The sequence below is a fragment of the Myotis myotis genome, unplaced genomic scaffold (assembly GCF_014108235.1).
Source record: "Myotis myotis isolate mMyoMyo1 unplaced genomic scaffold, mMyoMyo1.p scaffold_m19_p_10, whole genome shotgun sequence".
In the NCBI taxonomy this organism is placed as follows: Eukaryota; Metazoa; Chordata; class Mammalia; order Chiroptera; family Vespertilionidae; genus Myotis; species Myotis myotis.
Window position 1 is genome coordinate 5,523,586 of NW_023416314.1, and position 19,729 is coordinate 5,543,314.

At 38.6% G+C, this 19,729-nt stretch overlaps 1 protein-coding gene across 5 annotated transcripts in view; it reads left to right on the forward strand.

Annotated features, from left to right (window-relative positions):
* Nucleotides 1-5,137: 5,137 nt before the first annotated feature.
* SIK2 (salt inducible kinase 2) overlaps nucleotides 5,138-19,729 on the forward strand; it is a 137,920-nt gene continuing 123,328 nt past the window's right edge. For 2 of the 5 annotated variants that reach the window (XM_036324310.1, XM_036324311.1), the window contains exons 1-3: nucleotides 5,140-5,422; nucleotides 16,001-16,117; nucleotides 18,601-18,664. In XM_036324310.1, coding sequence (XP_036180203.1) covers nucleotides 5,288-5,422; nucleotides 16,001-16,117; nucleotides 18,601-18,664 — 316 coding nt within the window. In that variant the 5' untranslated portion in view covers nucleotides 5,140-5,287. Of the gene's footprint in view, nucleotides 5,423-16,000; nucleotides 16,118-18,600; nucleotides 18,665-19,729 lie in introns of those variants that run through there. The other 3 variants (XM_036324312.1, XM_036324315.1, XM_036324313.1) reach the window with 3 other exon arrangements.

Here is a 19,729-nt window from a genome sequence, read left to right on the forward strand (position 1 = left end):
TACATTCTTTCTGATTTGTGTTTCAGGTTTCTCAGTATATAGTCCTAGAAGTGGGATCACTGGGTCAAATGGCAGTTCCATATTTACTTTTTTGAGGAACTCCATACTGTTTTCCATAATGGTTGCACCAGTCTGCAATCCCACCAGCAGTGTACTAGGGTTTCCTTTTCTTCACATCCTCGCCAGCACTTGTCACTTGTTGATTTGCTGATGGTAGCAATTTTGACAGGTATGAGATGGTACCTCATTGTCGTTTTAATTTGCATCTCTCTGATGATCGGTGACTTTGGGCATTTTTTCATGTCTCTTAGCCGTCTGTATGTCCTCTTTGGAGAAGTGTCTCTTAGGTCCTTTGCCCGTTTTTTAATTGGATTGTTGTCTTCCTTTTATTAAGTTGTATGAGCTCCTTATATATTTTGGATATTAACCCTTTATCAGATACATCATTGCCAAATATGTTCTCTCATACAGTGGGCTCTCTTTTCATTTTGTTGATAATTCTTTTGCTGTGTAGAAGCTTTATATTTTGATGTAGTTCCATTTGTTTATTTTATCCTTAGTTTCCTTTGCCTTATGAGATATATCTGTAAACATTTTGCTACAAGAGATGTCTGAGATGTTGCTGCCTCTGGTTTCTCCTAGGATTTTTATGGTTTCACACTTACATTTAAGTCTTTTACCCATTTTTAGTTTATTCAATGTGTGTATTGTAAGTTAGTGATCTAGTTTCATTTTTTTGCATGTATCTTTCCAATTTTCCCAACACCATTTATTGAAGAGACTGTCTTGACTCCATTGTTAAATATTAATTCAGTGTAATGGTTTGGGTTGATTTCTGGGGTCTCTGTTCTGTTCCATTAGTCTATATGCCTGTTCATGTGCCAGTACCAGGCAGTTTTGATTATGGTGGCGTTATAGTATAACTTGATATCTGGTATTGTGATCCTTCCAACTTTGTTCTTCTTTCTCAAGATTGCTGCAACTATTTAGGGTCTTTTTTGGTTCCATATAAATTTTGGAGTATTTGTTCTAGCTCTGTGAAATATGCCATTGGTATTTTAATAGGGATTGCATTGAATCTGTAGATTGCCTTGGGTAGTATGAACATTTTAATAATGTTGATTCTACATGAACATGGTATATTCTTCCACTTGTGTATATCTCCTATCTCTTTTTTTTAATGTCCTATAGTTTTCTGAGTACAGGTGTTTTATCTCCTTGGTTAAGTTTATTCCTAAATATCTTAATTTTTTTTTTTGTTGCAATGGTAAATGAGATTGTTTGTTTACTTTGTCTTTCTGGTATCATTATTGGTTTATAAAAAAAGCCATCATTTTTTGGATGTTGATTTTTATATCCTGTTACATTGCCAAATTCATTTATTAAATCTAGAATTTTTTTTGATGGGGTCTTTAGGGTTTTCTATGTACAACATCGTGTCAGCTGTGAATAATGAGAGTTTTACTCCCTCCTTTGCAATTTGGAAGCCTTCTATTTCTTCTTGTCTGATTGCTGTGGCTAGGACTTCCAGTACTATGTTGAATAAGAGTGGTGAAAGAGGACATCCCTGTCTTGCTCCTGTTCTTAGGGGAAATGGTTTTGGTTTTTGCCCGTTGAGTATGATGCTGGCTGTAGGTTTGTCATATAGGGCCTTTATCATGTTGAGATATGCTCCATCTATTCCTACTTTCCTGAGAGTTTTTATCAAAAATGGGTGTTGGATTTTGTTGAATGCTTTTTCTGGTCCTATTGATATGATCATTACACTTACTTTTCTTTACCTCTTCCCACTCACTCCAGTTTGGCATCCACCCTCAGTACTCTGAACTCCTCTGCAAAGATCATTAATTATCTCTTCATGCCTAAATCCAATGAATTCTTGTCATCTTTAGCTTGCTTGACATCTTTTCAGTGATTGAAAGTACTCCCTCCTTTAAATTTTTTTTCTCCCTACATTTTAAAGGTATTTTTTCTCTCTCCATTCTACTTTTATTTCTCTGGCCTCTCTTCCTTGGCAGGGAGGGGATGCTTCTCTTTAGTTACTCACTCCTGTGAGTGCTGAACAAATAGTGTAGGATTCTGTCTTCTTCACTTGTTTGGGGGGTTAGAGGGGGTGTGTATAGAGGAAAGTAGGGAGTTCTTTTAATTGGCTTGTTTTTGTTACCTTTAGGTTGGTGAACTAAGCAAATACATATATTCCTTAGTCTTGGAGACCAAAAATAAATGTACAAGACAAAATAATATTTGTAGTTACAAATATAAGAAATTTAAGTATAACACTTAAACAATCTAAAAGTATCTGCTAAAACTAGGTTAAAATTAATAGTCACCGAAATTGGACATCTATATATATAAAAGCAACTGTTACGACCGGTCAACTGGTTGACTGTTTGTTCGATCACTATGATGCGCACTGACCCACAATTAACTTCCCGCGGCTGGCCAACCTCCCGCGTTCCCTCCCCCTGGATGGCCAACCTCCCTTGGTCCCTTCCCCCGGCCAGCTCGCCCTGATCGGGACTGGGCAAGATGACCTTGATTGGCCCCAATTGCTGGCCAGGTTGAGGGACCCCCCAACCATGCACGAATTCGTGCACTGGGCCTCTAGTAATTATATAAAAAACCTGAAATTTACATACTCGCAGCTCCCAAAATATATCAACAGAACCAAAAGGAACAGTTCCACTAGTAAATCAGTAACTAATAAAGTTCTAATTTTCCTGATATAACACACTTTCCAAAATTGAAGATAACATTTATTCCATTCAGAGTTGAGTCATAATGGCAAAAATTCAACACCAGTGCCCCCCCCCCCTATGAATTTGGGTGTGTGTCCCCCTGAGCTGTAAGTAACAGACTCCTAGACTGGCAGAAGGCAATAAATAGCTGAAATGTCTTCTTCACTGTTGATATTCCCACTGCGTGGTACCACTCACATCTTTGACCTCAACTTATCGGTACTATCAATCTCTAAATTTTCAGCCTAGATCTCTCCGCCAATCTCCAGAATTATGTATCCAGAGCTTGTAAATGGCAATGCAGAAATTCTACTCCCAGCGCAACTCATTTTGCTCCAGCACACAGACATAATATATAGTGATTTCTAATTACTTAATAGCCTTTTACAGTACCTTTATATATAGTCGAGGAATAAGAACTAAATGTCTGAATTAAATATATTACATGTTCTTTGAGGACTAGGTCCATATTTCATCCACTTTGTATGTTTAGTGACCAGCAGAGTGAATGGCACATGGTCAGCTCTCAGTAATTGATTGCATCTGTTCACTCCTGTCAGAAACCTGGAAGCAATCTTCAACATCTCTCTCTCTCTGACCTCTCCCATCACACCACTGGTGCAGTTGGAATCCATCACTCCAGCAGCTTCCCACCCAGCTGCAACTTCAGAATTTCTCTTTGGAGGGCTTAGGAGCAACAGCCTGGCTGGAAGGAGAGAAGAAGCCCTCCAGCACATGGTGCCATGTATCTTCTGTTTTCCTGTGGTCACTCTCAGTATTATTGAGTCTCGACATTCACAGCTAATAGTAGTTACCTGAGTGCATCATGACTCTTCATATCTTCAGAGCCATTGTTCATGCTATTTCTTCTCTTTCAAGTGATCATAAAATCCTTTTCCACCTGGCTAACCCTTACTCCACCTTCTCAACTCCACTCAAGTTTCATCTTCTGGAAGACTCTCCTGTGAAACTTTCGATTGAGTTGATTGCCTCTCCTTTGAGCTCTGTGTGGATATCTCTTATCTGTATTTCCTATGCTGTACTTTACATCCTCATGTCCTATTTCCTTTCAACATGTCTTCATCATTCTTTGACAATCTTGCTTTCTTGCACAAGAGCCTTCAAGGGCATTTAATACTTTCCCTCTCTCTGCCCTGGAATCAGCCTTCTCCAGAGTTCGATTATGTTTGGTGGAGAACGGCATTTAGAAACCAAGATCTGCAGGCACGTAATATACTTCAAAATGTTAAAATAGGCCTAACCGGTTTTGCTCAGTGGATCGAGCTTCAGCCTCTGGACTGAAGGGTCCCCGGTTCAATTCCTATCAAGGGCATGTACCTTGGTTTCAGGCACACCCCCAGTAGGGGGTGTGCAGGAGGCATCTGATTGATGTTTCTCTCTCATCGATGTTTCTAACTCTCTATCCTTCTCTCTTCCTCTCTGAAAAAAAAACCAATAACATATATTTCAAAATGTTAAAATAACACTACCTGTTTCCTTGGGTCAGCATATGGAAGACTGGTTAGATTTGCAATCTTAACTCTTGCATTAACCTGAGTGACTTGGCAACTACCTTCATTCCTTGGAACTTGATTCCCCTTCCGGAAAGAAAGTGCAACAGATTAAGTATGTATTTCTTAACGTTTTTGGGGTCAGCAACACGTTTGGGAATCTGATAAAAAACTATAGTCCCAACTCCCCAGAGACAAACTCAAGTAGGAAAAAAATGTGCATACATTGGGGGGCGGGGGCAGTGCTGAGGCTCGGAAGCCCAGTTGAGGTTACAGATCCCTGCATTAGGGTCTCTTCAACACTAACATTCTGTTCATCTATAAGCGATCGTGCTGCTGTCAGAATGATTCCTCAGAGACGTCAAAATGTGTGTGTGTGGGGGGGGGGGGGGCGGTATCTAGAAACAAAACGAGAAAAGGATACAAAGAAATGAGCCTGTGAGCCATGCTGCACTTTACCTCCCCGTGGCAGCCACAGTTCTCTGACCCTGCCAAAATTAAGACACACCGCAGCCATAAGGGAGAGGTTTTGGCGGGAAGGTCTGGGGTGGGCGGAAAACGCGGGCGCTGGGGAAGGAGACCAAACGGCAGGCCCGGGCCGGGCCGCTGCATTCCTCCACTCCGCCCACCAGGGCTCGCTCTCGGCCTACGGCTGGGACGCCGGGGAACGGGGCGTCCTGGGGTGCACGCCCGCCCCTGGCAGCCGCCGAGCGGCGGGGAGAGCTCAGAGCGCCGCCGCCCGGAAGGAACGTGCCGTCCAGGCCCCGCGGGTCTGCCCCCCTTCCCTCCCGCCGCCCGCCGACGTCGGCGCTGCTCCGGTCGCCATGGTGACCAATCCCGGCCGGCCCCGCCCCCGCCCCCTGCCGCGGCCCCCTGACGTCGACGCACGTCAGCAGCGGCGCGCGCCTGGCTGGGCCCAGCGGAGCTGAAGGGACAGAGCGAGGAGCGAGCCGAGCGGCCGTCGCCCGAGCTCAGCCGCGCCGCCCGCCAGCCCGCGCTCCAGGCTCCAGTCCGCCGTGTCGGGCAGCGGGACCCAGCATGGTCATGGCGGATGGCCCGAGGCACTTGCAGCGCGGGCCGGTCCGGGTGGGGTTCTACGACATCGAGGGCACGCTGGGCAAGGGCAACTTCGCCGTGGTGAAGCTGGGGCGGCACCGGATCACCAAGACGGAGGTGCGGCCCGGGCTCGGCGGGGGCGTCCGAGGCGAGGGCTGGGGAGAGGAGCTGTTTCCCGAGCGGGGCGGCTGCAGCGGGGCCTGGGGAGACCCCCGGAGGCCGGGTCACCAGCGGAGGCGAGAGGGCCCGGGACTGAGGACCCAGGAGGTGCAGCGGGTCGGTGAGCGCCGAGGGGGTCGCGGCCGGGCCACTCGGACCGAGTGTCGTCGTCCCCTTGGAAACCCGACCAGCCGGGGCTGTGCCTTTCCCGACGCCAACCCCCGGCGGCCACGCGGAATTTCGGCCAGCGCCTCCCACCCTGGCGTGACCCGGTCCGTGGCCTCCGCTCGGGAGCCCAAGTTCCGCGTCTTCCCTGCTTTCGGCTGGGGGTGGGGTGGGAGGGGAAGTGAGGTGCTCCCGGGCTGCGCGGTGCGGGACGCCGCCGGCCCCGCGGAGGGGACGCCCTCCCGCGCTCGGACTCCGGAGACGGGCATCGCGCGCCCCCGTGACCTCGGCGCCCCCCGCGGCCCCGCGAGGCAGGGACCCCGGCGGCCGAGAATGCCCGGACGGCCGCTGTCATCTCTCCCTGCTTTTGCCCGACAGTGCCTCCGATTCGGTGGCAGGCGGCTGGCTCCCACACTCCAGACAATGGGGCTGGTGACAGCGGTCCTCCCTGCGTCTGCCCGGCGGGCGGCGTGGCCTGTCTCACCCCGGGCGGTCGCGCTGCCAGGTGTGCTCCGTGCTGTGCACACGCGTTCCCCGCGCCGCCGCCGACTCCGCTCTGCACTCGCAAAGCCTCCGCTGCTTCCCGGCGGATTCCGCACCGCCCCCCCCCCCCCCCCCATTGCACATTCTAATGCACCGCACACATTTCCCCACAAGTCCCTGTTCTTACCTAACCGCCCCCCTTCCCTCCACGGCCTCAAGCTGCTCTCCTCGGGGTCTCTATTTTAAGATGTGCAAATTAAATACTTTAGAAAAAAACGGTAGAAACAACCATTCTTTAGGGGGGAAAAAACAAAAACCTGGTGTTTTCGACGTATTCCACATTCCACTTTGCCTCATGGTAGTGGTTCTGTTATTTCATCATTTTTCAGTTTGTTTTTTTCTCCCAGTTTTCACCCCTTTCCGTTTTTCCCCATATTAGTGTGGGTGTACTAGGGTTTGAATGTGGAATAACAGGACCTTTTCATTTTTCAGAAGGGCAGTGTAAGGTGGAGGGCAGTTGACAGCTTGAGTAATTTTCGTAGCTGTTTTTCTTAGAAGTTTTGCTTAACTTTGTTTTTTTCTTTGTTTTTGTGAAGGGATCCATTGCCAAAAAGAAGGGGTGTATGTCATTGCGTCATCTTCACTGTTCACCCTCCCTTACTGATCTTGAAGTAACCCAAATATGACTTATTTTTTAGCATCAGTACCAAGGTTACAGGTTGTCCTCTCACAGATTTCTCAATGTTAGCAATTCAGATTAAGTTTGTAATGATAAATACTGTGACTAATAGTGAAATTACTTCATCTGATCCAGCATTTTTTTAAATGAAGAAATTGGTTCCATTCTTCTAAAGAACTATGGTCTAATGATATGGCATTTCCCCTTTAAATTACATTAAAAGAAGGCATTTTTAAAGTGTATTTTTTATATGAGTCCTTGCTTCATAACTGTCTAAAAGTCTAACAAATTGCATGTTACAAAAGCTACAGAACTTTGAACTATATATTGTTATGTGGCTAAATTCCAAACCCGTCAGTTCATATCATTTTTTTTTTTCTCATCAGGTCTTATCAGTATTAGTTGCAAGATTTAATTGTGAGCTGTTATTTATTAGATGAAATTTGGGTAATAGAGTATCTGTTTAAGTGGGGCTTATAGTGACTGACACATTCTGTTGAGCTTGACAGTTCAAAAGATGTCAGTTTTAACCTGATATATCTTGCAGAGCTAGGGGGCACTGTGAAGTAGTGCCACGATTTGGCTATCAGATGGAGTGAGATCAGTTCGTAATTGAAGGCACAGGTCAGATTGTGAAAGAGCACCCAGATCCTGATTTGTGTGTGTAGTATATGTGTGTGTAAAATGATTTATGTTAAGAGCTAAATTTCTAGTCCACAGGGCCCATCTCCTTTGTGCTTTTCTAAAGAAGGTGTCCTTAACATACAAAAAGAAGTAGTGTGCGTTTAACATAGGGTGAGTGTGTTTGTGGTGATTTGGTGTGATTGGAGATATTCAAGTTGAGAGGGGTGAGTGAAATAGCAGGGTAATTAAGGAAAGGTTCCTGTAGATCTCAAGTTTTATAAAGTTGCTGTGAAGTTTTATGGTAATTTGCATTTAGAATTGTCTAGATACAGTTGTAAGAACAATTTTTCTTAGAGTATACTATTTGTTGTTAATGAGAGTTTTTAAAAAGAAGTATTTTGTTATCGTCATTAATTTACTGTATTTTTATGTCTACTACAATAGCTACTTCAAATATAAATAAAAAGGCTAGTGGAAACTTTAAAGTTTTATTGAACATTATTTTAGCTTCTCATTGCTGAGCACAGTACAGTAATTACAGTGAAAATAATGTATAAAGAACAGTATCAGCAAAATAAACTTATACTTATTGCTTATAAAGGTTCTTCAATATAGTATACTTTAACATCAGTATGTTTGTGTATTTTAAAACTTAGAGGTCTTTTTTCTAAAATTGGAACCCAAGACAGATTTTAGGGCTTAGTTTAAACATCAATGTCATGAACAATTGGACCCTTTTATTTTGAATGGGCTCTTCTCTGCCTCTTGTTCTGTATCATTAAAAAATAATGTTTTCTACAGAGCTTGGGAGATCCAAGACTGTTGGCATTTTGGGGGGGGCGGGATCAGTAGACAAAAGAGTCTTGGTCTACTTTTGGTCTAATCAGTTAAATAGCTTAACATTAAGAAATATAATTACATCATCATCTGAAGCAGTATTCTCATGTTGGACTTCTGTGTAAATTTGCAAACAAAAGGGAAGGCTTCCTAATATAATGCAGTACTTCATAAAAGCGTTGTAGTATTTGTTTGTGATTTATGAATTAGAGTGGCTAATTTTATAAAATTAGCATAATGGGAAAAGAATAATAGCATTTAGACTGTTAAACTATTTTAGGCAGTCGTGCTATATGTCCTTGAGTAGTGTTTTATTTTATTAATACTATACTAGCAAAGAACTTTTACCTTTTATCTGATTATATGGCTAGTTTTTTTGTCTGTTAAGTAAAATTCCAGAAAAATCACTTGTACCCTTAAACTTTTTCTTGTTTTCTGACTATTAAAGAAATGTAGTCTTGATGTAGAAAATATAAAGAATAGATCATAGAAAAGTACATGTATAATTTCTTCACCAGTGGGAATAAGTCATTCTCAACATTATGGTGCGTTTCCCTCTAGTCATCTTTTTTAATGCATTTTTCCATAGATGAGATCACATGGTAGGTACACATATATATATACATTGTATACCTTTTTCCACTTACAGCCTGAGCATTTTGCTCATTATATGTAACTTGATAAAACATTTTTTTAAAATGTTTTTATTGATTTTTTTTAGGGAGAAAAGGAGAAAAAGAGAGAGAGAGAAAGAGAGAGAGAGAATCATCAATCAGCTGCCTCCCACACACCTTGACTAAGGGATGAACCCACAACCAGGATATGTGCCCTAATGGGGAATGGAACCGGCAACCTTTCAGTGCCCAACCAACTGAGCCACACTGGCCAGGACTTGATAAAACATTTTTAATATCTTCAGTGTTCTACCTTACAGATGAATCCTATTTTACTTAATAATTCCCTTATTATTGAACATTAGATAGCATCCAGTGTTGACTTATAGTAAATAACTTGCACTGAATGATTTTTGTGTATATAATTCTTTGTCTGAATTTTTTTATTTTTTCAGGAAGGAGAAATTGGAGGTAAATTCCTAGAAGGAAATTACCAAGCGAGAAGGTTATTTTTATATTAAAGAGTAATATATTTTTATCAAATTTATCATGTTTAGCTAAAGAACACATAAATATGTGGTCCTTGGAATCTTAAATATATTTCACAGAGATTCTGAAAATGCCTTATTAAATGGCACCTACCCTTTAAGAGAACCTGGAATACAAAACTTATAGTAAGGACATTCAGAACACTGCTTTTGTTCACTGAAAAGCTTTCTGTGTGCATTTGGGCTTTTATATTTAGGCATAACTCTTTAACTATTACATTAAAATATATTTTTTAAGTTTTCCAAATAAAGTATCCAAGTTGCATTTTTGGAGCAAGGGTAAGAAACCAGAGAAGGGTATATCGTACCCTGATTGCAATATTTCTTGAAGAAGAGAACTTATTTTTTTAATATAATTGAATTTTATACTTTGCTTTAAAATTTTAAGACTCCTCTAAGTATTCTTGGTATTAATCTTGTGCTATGAAGTAGTCCAGATTTCAAGCAGCAGCTGTACTATGGGCAACAGAAGGACTTTCTACCAAATAATTTAATCATCCATATTTGTATCTAGGCCTATTTATGATCTTTGTGATGAAATAATTATTTTATTTATCATGGAAGATATATGCTTTATTAGAAATTGTCTCTAGTTTCTTGGCACCCAGCCTAGTAATATTTGGCAAATTATTCAGTTCAAAATACTCTGTTCTTTTGGGGCAGTTGAGGGAGGCAAATATGCAAAATAAGAGTTGTGTAAATTTTTATATTCTGTAGAAACTTTAAACTTTAACAGAGTTTAATGTGTTCTTAGTTTAATTCCACTGGGAAATTATATCTCAGTATCAGGCAATTAAGAAAACATTTATTTAGAAATAACTGAAACTGGCCTCGATTCTTGGATTCACATGATGACATTTGATTTATGACCCACTGCTGATGACAGATTCATTTTCTTGGAGCCAAATGGATTCCAGAAATACATTAAGATACCTTTCTTTCCTCTTTGGTGTACCTAGTACTTCTAACTTCTGGCTGCATATTTTTTATAAGTTATGTAAAAGTTCCTTTATACAGAACATTTGTGGAGAATGCGATTTCACCCTTCAAAGAGAAACAGCCCATGTATCCAGTTTCAGATTATTAGAAGAATGAAAGAATTACATTTGGGAATGTAATTTAAAAAATCATCATTTTAAAAATACTTTAAACAGGTTAAGAGATGAATCTTGGATGGAGTAAGCTAAAAAGTGATGCTAAAATTTGTTTTAAGTTCTTTAAAATAATCATAGTATTTATGTGTTTTTCCTCCAACTACAAAAATAATTGTAGACATTGCTTATTCAATGTAGACATTGTTGAAAAGCTCAAAGAAGAAAATAAATATCCTTAATTCCACCATCCAGACCAAGAGATAATTAAGTTCATATCCTCTTAGTTATTCACATATGTTCTACATATAGGTAATAAAATTGATGTCATCTATATATGTAATCTGTGTTTTTTATGTGTTAGTGAAATTTCCCCAAGTTTTAAAAAGAACTTCAGTTAAATACTAACTATCCTTGCACATGACTGACTGTATTTTATTTATCAACTTCCTGTTCTTATTTCGCTCTCTCACTGTTTCTCTTTCAAAAATAATGTTTCAGAGAGCATTCCTGTATATACATTTTTGTATACCTATCTGATTATTTCCTTAGGGTAATACCATAGTTATGGAAATTCTTGGGTCAGGAAATATGTCTTTACATCTGTATCTTATGGCATGGGATGCCAAATTACCCTAAAATAAAAAAGGAGTACCTATTAATTTTTACCAGGAAGACTGCATATTTACCAGGAATAAGATTTTTAAATCTTCCCGATTTGATGGAAGAAAATAATATATCTTATTCTCATTTGCGTTTCTTTGATTACACAGTTTCATGTGATGACTGTATTTCTTTTGTGAATTGCTTGTTTGTTCTTCGGCCCATTTTTTAATTGAGTTGTCTTTTTGTAAATTTGCTTAAATAATTTTTAAGATTATTTTTAATCATTTATAGTCTTAAAAATTCTCAGTTGAATTTGTATGCGTATAAAAGTATACTAACATTTACCCTTACTCCAATTGGTTTCGCTTACCCATCATTATAATAATCAAATTAAATCTTAATGAGGGCTTATTTTATTATATAAATTCTTGTATTTTAAAAGTCAAATTTTAAATTGGAAAAAAAGTCTAATTTATTTACCCTTAAAGGGTAATTAAAGAACTCCATGTCAGTTTTACTACTGACTTTTACTGCTTTCAGAAACCCTTTCATTGTAGACTACTTACATTCACTTTTTAGTCAAATTTTATTTTTTAACTTTAAAAATATAATTGTATGGTAAGGATAAATCTACTTGCTACTTTAGAGAGACAATGTAGAATTAGTGTGTTAGTAGTAAATAACACTGAAGCAGATATTACCTGAGACAGCAAACATATGTTAATGCCTTCTGATTTGTTACTAGAAGAATAGCTCTTATTTTGTAACTTCCTTATAAAGTTCCTCAAAGCCACTCGTGTGTGTGGTTTCTTTAAATGTATGAGATTAATATTTCTTATGAGAAGTGAAATAATTTTTTCTAAATTTATCATACAGGGTAACATAAGCATTAAATTATATGTTGAAACATGAAAATATTCCTCTTATTCATCAGTTTAACATTATTTGATTTCTGCTCTTACATTTAATCTGTGCAAATTTGTATTTTACGTAGTTGTTACTTTGTGTGTATTTTTTAACTTAAGATTATTGGAAACATCTCTATATATAGTCTTAACTAATATTTAAATCTTAAAATATACCCATTTTATAAAGAATTTAGAAATTAAGAAAATGACTAATATTTCACAGATAAAGAAGTTAGCATATTTGATAAATATAACTCCATTTTCTTTTTTCTTATTAGAAAAGTATTCATTTTAATCAAAGAGAAATTATACAGAAAAGTATAATGGAAAAATAAAATAGTCCATTATTTTTTAGTCTAAGCATTTCTCCATATTATTAAAAGGAACCATTTTAATAGTTAATATTAATAAGTCATAATGTAAACTTACCATAGTTCATGTAATTATTTCCTAGTTACTGTTTCTACTTTTTAATGTTATAAATTATCATTTCAGATTATTTCTTTCAAATAATTTCTTAGAAGTAGAATCCTTAGGCTAAATGGGATGGATGATTTTTAAGGTTCTTGACATTGTCAAATTACCTTATAGAAAAGTTATAACCTATTTTTTATTCCTAGCAGCCACATATAAAAGTGGCCATCTCTTTGAACCTTAGCTCTCAAGGGTATTTACATTTTAATCTTTGTAAATATAATAAGTGAAAATGGTATCTTTTGAGATATAAGTGACATATTAGGTATTTTGTTAGGATTTTTGTTTTTGTTTTGTTGCCCTGACTGGGAATCAAACTGGAGACATTCTGGTACATGGTATGACGGTCAATCAACTGAGCTACATAAGCCAGGGCAGTATTTTGTTGTTTTTAATTCTCGTTTTCCTATTTCTGAGGTTATAATATTCAGTGTTGCTACTTTACATGGGATTTAGTAATCATTTTAGCTTATCCAATGTGCCCTCTAATGTTGTATAGGAAACTTTCTTTTTGAACACTTGCAGAAGGAATATTAATTTTTCTAATCTCCAATAAATTCACTGAAGGTTATTTTTAAAACAATGCATACATATCTAATTAGTCAGAAACAGCAGTTTGGGTCTCCACAGCAGACCCATCCCAGACTGCTCAGCGAGGCAAAAGCCAGCGGGAGCCCAAGCGCCTGCAGCTGACACCTGCAGAACTAGCTCGGTGAGGAGAGTACAGCTCAGAACAGGGAAAATCAAGGCGTGAGACTCAAAGCAGACCCAGCCTCTGGGCTAAGGAGTCCCTGCCCACTGGACAGCTGGCACGACAACCTTGGGGTTGAACTTCACTGGTAGCAAGTTGGAGGGGCGATCCCTCCCACAAACGGGACATCAATAATCAAGTCCCAATTACAACAGGAGAGCCCAAACAGTGCACACAAGGGGCACTCCTAGAGCATCCAGCTCAGCTGAACAAAGAGACTGCACTACTGGGCCCCTCAAGATACTCTCTACGCTATGCCAGCCCACAAAGAATGGGAGGCATAACAGTCCTATCTGATACATACTAGTAGAAGCAAATATGAAGAGAGAGCTAAAATGGGGAGACAAAATATGCCCATGTTACCGTCCTAAGGGATATTGAAAATATTCAAGTATAGAGTTACCTTTTTATCTGTCAACTTTTACCCAAAGTAAATGATAATAACTGTGCCTATAGTCTCATTTCTAGCAAAGTTTAGCACTTTCTACTTTCTAGAATATTTTGATTACAGAAGCAAAATACTAACAAATATCAAAATAACTATTGTAAAACTGCCTAGCAAAGAAGCTCTTAGGCAAAAATTTAGTTTTATGAATATATTTAGTAATCTGATTTCTCTTGGGAACTTGAGTTCTTCTGTGGATTACAATTAATTCAAATCAGAAAACAAGCTGTGACAGCAAATTAGAAATAGACAAAGGTAAAAAATAAACCTTACAGCCCTGACCAGTTTAGCTCAGTGGATAGAGCGTCGGCCTGTGGACTCAGGGGTCCCGGGTTCGATTCCGGTCAAGGGCATGTGCCTTGGTTGCGGGCGCATCCCCAGTGGGGAGTGTGCAGTAGGCGGCTGATCGATGTTTCTCTCTCATCGATGTTTCTGACTCGCTGTCCCTCTCCCTTCCTCTCTGTAAGAAATCAATAAAATATATTTTTTTAAAAAAGAAAAGAAATAAACCTTACAGTAGAGATACAAGCAAAGGACAGAGTAGCTATAAGGAAAGAAGAAAAAAATAATTGTATAATCAAGGGTCTGAGGGAATTGACAAGCTGAGTCCTATTAGATTATCGTGCATACAGTATCAATATCTTAAATATTACCCTGAAACAACATACAACTGAATTATGTTCAGAATACATACAAAGAATGAAAAGTACATTTTAGAGTTTCTTCAGAACTTACAATTAAATTTGGGTGGTGTCTAATTATCTGAAAATTTTAAGTCAGAATGGTTTATTTCCTAACCAAAGATATACTAATTTTTAAAAATTGGGTTTTTTTGATTGCATGAAAAAAAGGTACATGATTGTTGATTTCTGATTACCTAGTTATTCATCTTCAAATGCAGCTCCTTCAAATTATTAACCTTGGGAGGGTTTGGGTTCCTATCTAGTTATAAGAGAGAGAGGCCACATTTTTAAAAATCAGATTTCGTTATGAAAGTCAAAATTTAGTGTAATTACTAACATTTGAGTTTTTGTACTTTGTTTTTTAGAACAAAATTTAAATCAGCCCTGGCTGGTTTGGCTTGGTGGATGGAGCGTTGGCCTGCGGACCAGGGTGTCCCAGGTTCGATGCTGGTCATGGGCACATGCCTGGGGTTGCAGGCTCGGTCTCCAGTGGGAGGTGTGCAGGAAGCGGCCAATTGGTGATTTTCTCTCATCATTGATGTTTCTGTCTCTCCCTCTCCCTTCTTCTCTGAAATCAATAAAAATATATCTTAAAAAATTTAATCCAATGGGTAGTTTCATGGAGATGAATTTTTATAATTTATATTAGCTTTTGAACCTATCATTTGGCTTTTCTAGAAAAACTAGTGGCCTGGTGCATGGATTCCTGCACATTAAAAGGAAATTAGAAGAAATATTTTAATATTGCTACTCACCCTTTCTCTATAATAGTGTCAGAGATGAAAGAAAATTAGTAAAATGTATATGAAAATAATATATAAATTGATTAATAAATAAACAACATGATATAAAAACAACAAAGACATGATATAAAACAACAAAAACATGTTATAAAAACAACTGATAAAAACAATGACTGATAAGTTGATTATGCAGATATCTCCCTGTATACCACATTAAGAGTAAAAACACTTTCAGATTGCTTGACTAATTTCCCTTGTGATGAAGTATTTACAACATTAACGTCACACGCTCTTCAAACTCGAGAGAAAGCAACACACGCATGCTAAGGCGCCAGCAAGAGCTTTATATGTATCGCACATATGCGAGTCAATGTTTATTTTTAAATTGCCAGTGTGCGTCATATATACTGGCCGGTTCGTTGGACAGATGTACAGTCGGTCACTTAGCCTTGTGTGTGTGTGTGTGTATATATATATATTTCATTTTAGCACAATAGAAACTGTTCTAGTTGATCATTTATTTATAGGTACCTTGTGGTGGGATAATAACTAGTTGAAACTGCTGAGATTTTATTTAATTTATAAATGGAGTACAAAGGCATTTCGTTTGTATTGAAAGGGGAATATGTTTTATTAAAGTAACTTTGTAGGGTTATTCTTCATAGCACACTGAAGACACTACCGAACAAAATATACCAGTGTTTTACACATAGTAGATGTTTAAGAACTATTTGTTGAATGAATAAATGAGCATTGAATTTAATCTAGCTATTATTGTAATAGGAACCTACAGGCAAAGTCTCAGATGTCATTTGTTAAAAAGATTCTAACTGGAAAATGTTAACCATTCTATACTAACTGTATTTATTTGTGTATGGGATGCAGGTGGCGATAAAAATTATAGATAAATCTCAGCTGGATGCAGTGAACCTTGAGAAAATCTACCGAGAAGTACAAATAATGAAAATGTTAGACCATCCTCACATAATCAAACTTTATCAGGTATGACTTAGCCTTACAACTCTCCATGCTTCTCACATTCAGTTCTCTATTTTGCATCATCATTTTTCTCTTTTATGATAGTTTTTTCAACGTATTAAAAAAGGATGATGTCATGTTTTTACTAAACTGAATAGAACCACCTTTCTATATTCAAATAAAAAATTGGGAAAATAAAAACTTGTAGCTTAATTTTAACGTGTCTCTCATACTGTAAGTTATTTATTTAAAAAGCTTGCCTGGCCGGTGTGGCTCAGTGGTTGAGCATCAGCCTATGAACTAGGAGGTCATAGTTTGAGTCCCAGTCAGGTCACTTGTCAGGGTTTCGGGCTCAATCCCCAGTAGGGGCGTGCAGGAAGCAGCTGATCAATGATTCTCTCTCATCATTGATGTTTCTATCTCTCTCTCCTTTTCCCTTCCTCTCTGAAATCAATAAAAATATGTTTAAAATTTTTTTTTAATTAAAAGCTCATAGTTGTGCATTTGTGATACCATCTTAAACCTGCTGGGATTTGGTGGTGGTACTATTAATGAGGACATGGGAATTTTGCTTACTTAAAAAATATATTGCTATTGTTTTATTAAATACAAAGGCCAAAAATGATTTATTACTTAGTGACATATTTGTAATACGTAGAGCCAAATCTTATGTTTTATTTGGGTTGTTATATTAGATAAAGTAACTGAGCCATTTTTTAAAAAACAACTTTATTAAGATATAATTTTTGTAAGAAACTGTACCCATTTTAAGTGTAAACCATGTTTTTTAAAAGGAAGATTTTCTCATATTTTTAAAGAGTATTTCATCTTTAAGAATGGTAATGTAATACCAAACACTTATAATAATTTCATTCATTAAGATGTGGAATATTTATATTGGAAAATTAGTTTCAAACTAAAATGTTACAGTATGCTAGACTATATGTACCTATTGTATTTAGACAGTGGCACGAGTATGTAATTTGTATCTCTTTATATATTCAAAATGCAGATACATATTTTATGTATACATATGTACATACACATATACATATTTAGCTAAACAACTTTTTATTGATAGAAATTTGCAGTTAAAGAGGTGTGGGACCATTAGCATTATCATTACCTAAAAATGAGAGACTGTGGTGTGCCACTCAAAACAATTCCTGAAGTTCTAAAACCCTAGAGGCCCTCTTAGGTCAAATGTATAGTATACCAGAGTATTTCTCCCTTTATGCTTTTTTAAATTTTTTTAGTTTATAAATATATTTTTTATTCGTTTCAGAGAAGGGAGAGATAGAGAGAGATAGAAACATCAATGATGAGAGAGAATCATTGATCGGCTGCCTCCTGCACGCCCCCCACTGGGGATCCAGCCTGCAACCCAGGCATGTGCTCTGACCGGGAATTGAACCGTGACCTCCTGGTTCATAGGTTGATGCTCAACCTCTGAGCCACGCCAGCCAGGCCCCTTTACACTTTTTAAAAAATATTTCTGAAGAGGATACTTATAAAAAAATTATCACATTCTTAGAAGTCTCTGATGACCCATAAGCCAAACTGAGGTTAAAACATGAAGCTTCACATGATAATTCTATGTTTATTTGAACTAAATGATGAGGTAAATTGATTTGCTGTTTGACTTGTTTAGACCCAAATTGTAGGTGGCTCTTAGTTTTCTGGTCTGATAGGGGGTAGTCCTACACCTACATGTTAAAGCAAATTTGCTTCAGCTGTTTAGTAGATAGCAGTTCAATTTTATGCTATTAGTATGTGCCAGTATGTAAAATGGTAGAGTGTTACAGAGAGGCAATCTAAAACTCAATCATTTTTGAATTTGTAAATTCATTTCTTTTCGGTTCAGTATAGTTTGAAAAATCAAGTTTATGACAATGACAGGCTTCTTTTCTGAACCTAGAAAAACTAATTTAAATAAAAGTATATATAGCGGTGGAGTTATGAAGAAACTTTTGAACAATGTTTTAAAATAATAATACTTGTTACAGTATTAAAGTATAGTAGGAGGAATATCACATTGTGCCAGATAAACTGAGCTGTGTTTTATTCTCCTTTCCTCGATCAGAGTCTCCCGTATCACACAGGGCTAGAAAAGTCAGTGAGGAGGTGGTAAAAAATTGAACTTCAAAACTCCAGTTACCTATATTAGCATTTTTTAAACTTGAATGTGCATAATAACCACCTGGAGATTTTGTTAAAAGATAAATTCTGTGTCAGTAGATCTGGGTGGGGCCTGAGAGCCTACATTTATTTCTAAGATACCTGAGCAGTGCTGCCTCTGCTGGTCCGTGGATGACACTTGGAAGAGCAAGGATCTAGATTTTTCACCAGAGTGTTAGCATAAGGATATTGTGTCTTATACTTCGCCAGCTTCTGAATTGTTCATGACTTTGACACTTTTATTAGTAGTTTTAAAATAAGTAACTCTATAAAATGTGGCAAATTTCAATTCTTTCCTGTCAGACTAATATGGAATTATTTATCAATAGGTAATGGAGACCAAAAACATGTTGTACCTTGTGACAGAATATGCAAAAAATGGAGAAATTTTTGGTAAGCACTTTTTCCTTAATTTTCAGAATTTGAAAATGTCGCCCTGGCCAGGTGGCTCAGTTGGTTGGAACATCATCCTGAACACCAAAATAAAGATTGGGGGTTCGATTCCCAGTTTGGGCACATACCTAGGTTGTGGGTTCAATCCCCTGTCGGGGGGCAACCAATCAATGTTTCTCTAAATCTCTCTCCCTTCCTTCCTCCCTCCCTCCCTCCCTCCCTCTCTGTCTAAAATCAATAAAAACATATCCTCAGGTGAGGGTTAAAACTTAAAAATGTCACTAATCTTCATAAATGGAGTATTTTCTATTCTTCTGCCTGTTCAAGAGTTGGTAACATGAATTAGAAATTTTTAAGCATGCAAATATAATAAAATATTCAGTAAGCTAAAAATATGGAATATAATTTATTCTCTTCTATTTGTGATATTAAAGATATTGCTTAATTTTCTCACCTGTGTTAGAGATTATAAAATTGAAGATAAGGAGACACTTCCAGTCATATTGCAAGGGAGATTTCCTTTCCTTTTATCTTCGTTTTTACCCTCCTTTTTAACAAATATTTATTGAACTCTTACCATGTCCCAGGCATTGTACTAGGTAAAAAGGATACAGTGGTGGCCTAAATAACAATCCCTGCCATTGTGGATCTTAAAACAGTTTATTAAGCCTTTAACTGAAGCTGTAAGACCTTGGGCAAGTCACTAATTTTCTGGGATATCTTTTATCTATATACTTGAGGCCCGGTGCATGAATTCGTGCATGGGTGGGGTCCCTCAGGGTGGCCTGCAGGGATGGGGCCCAGCTCACGCCCCCAGTCTCGCAGCCCCGCAGCCCCGCAGCCCCGCAGCCCCGCAGCCCTGCCGCCCTGCCTGGCACCCCACCATGGCCTGGCGCCATGTCCTCACCTGCTCTACCATCCCGCCTGCGCGGCAGTTGATCGGGGCCAGGCCCCCTGCTTGGCTCCCTCAGTGCCTGGGAGCTGGGCGGTAGCACCGCCTGCCAGCACCACGTTGCTCATACCTGCCATGTTTTGTGCCGCCCCCTGGTGGTCAACTCCCAGTCT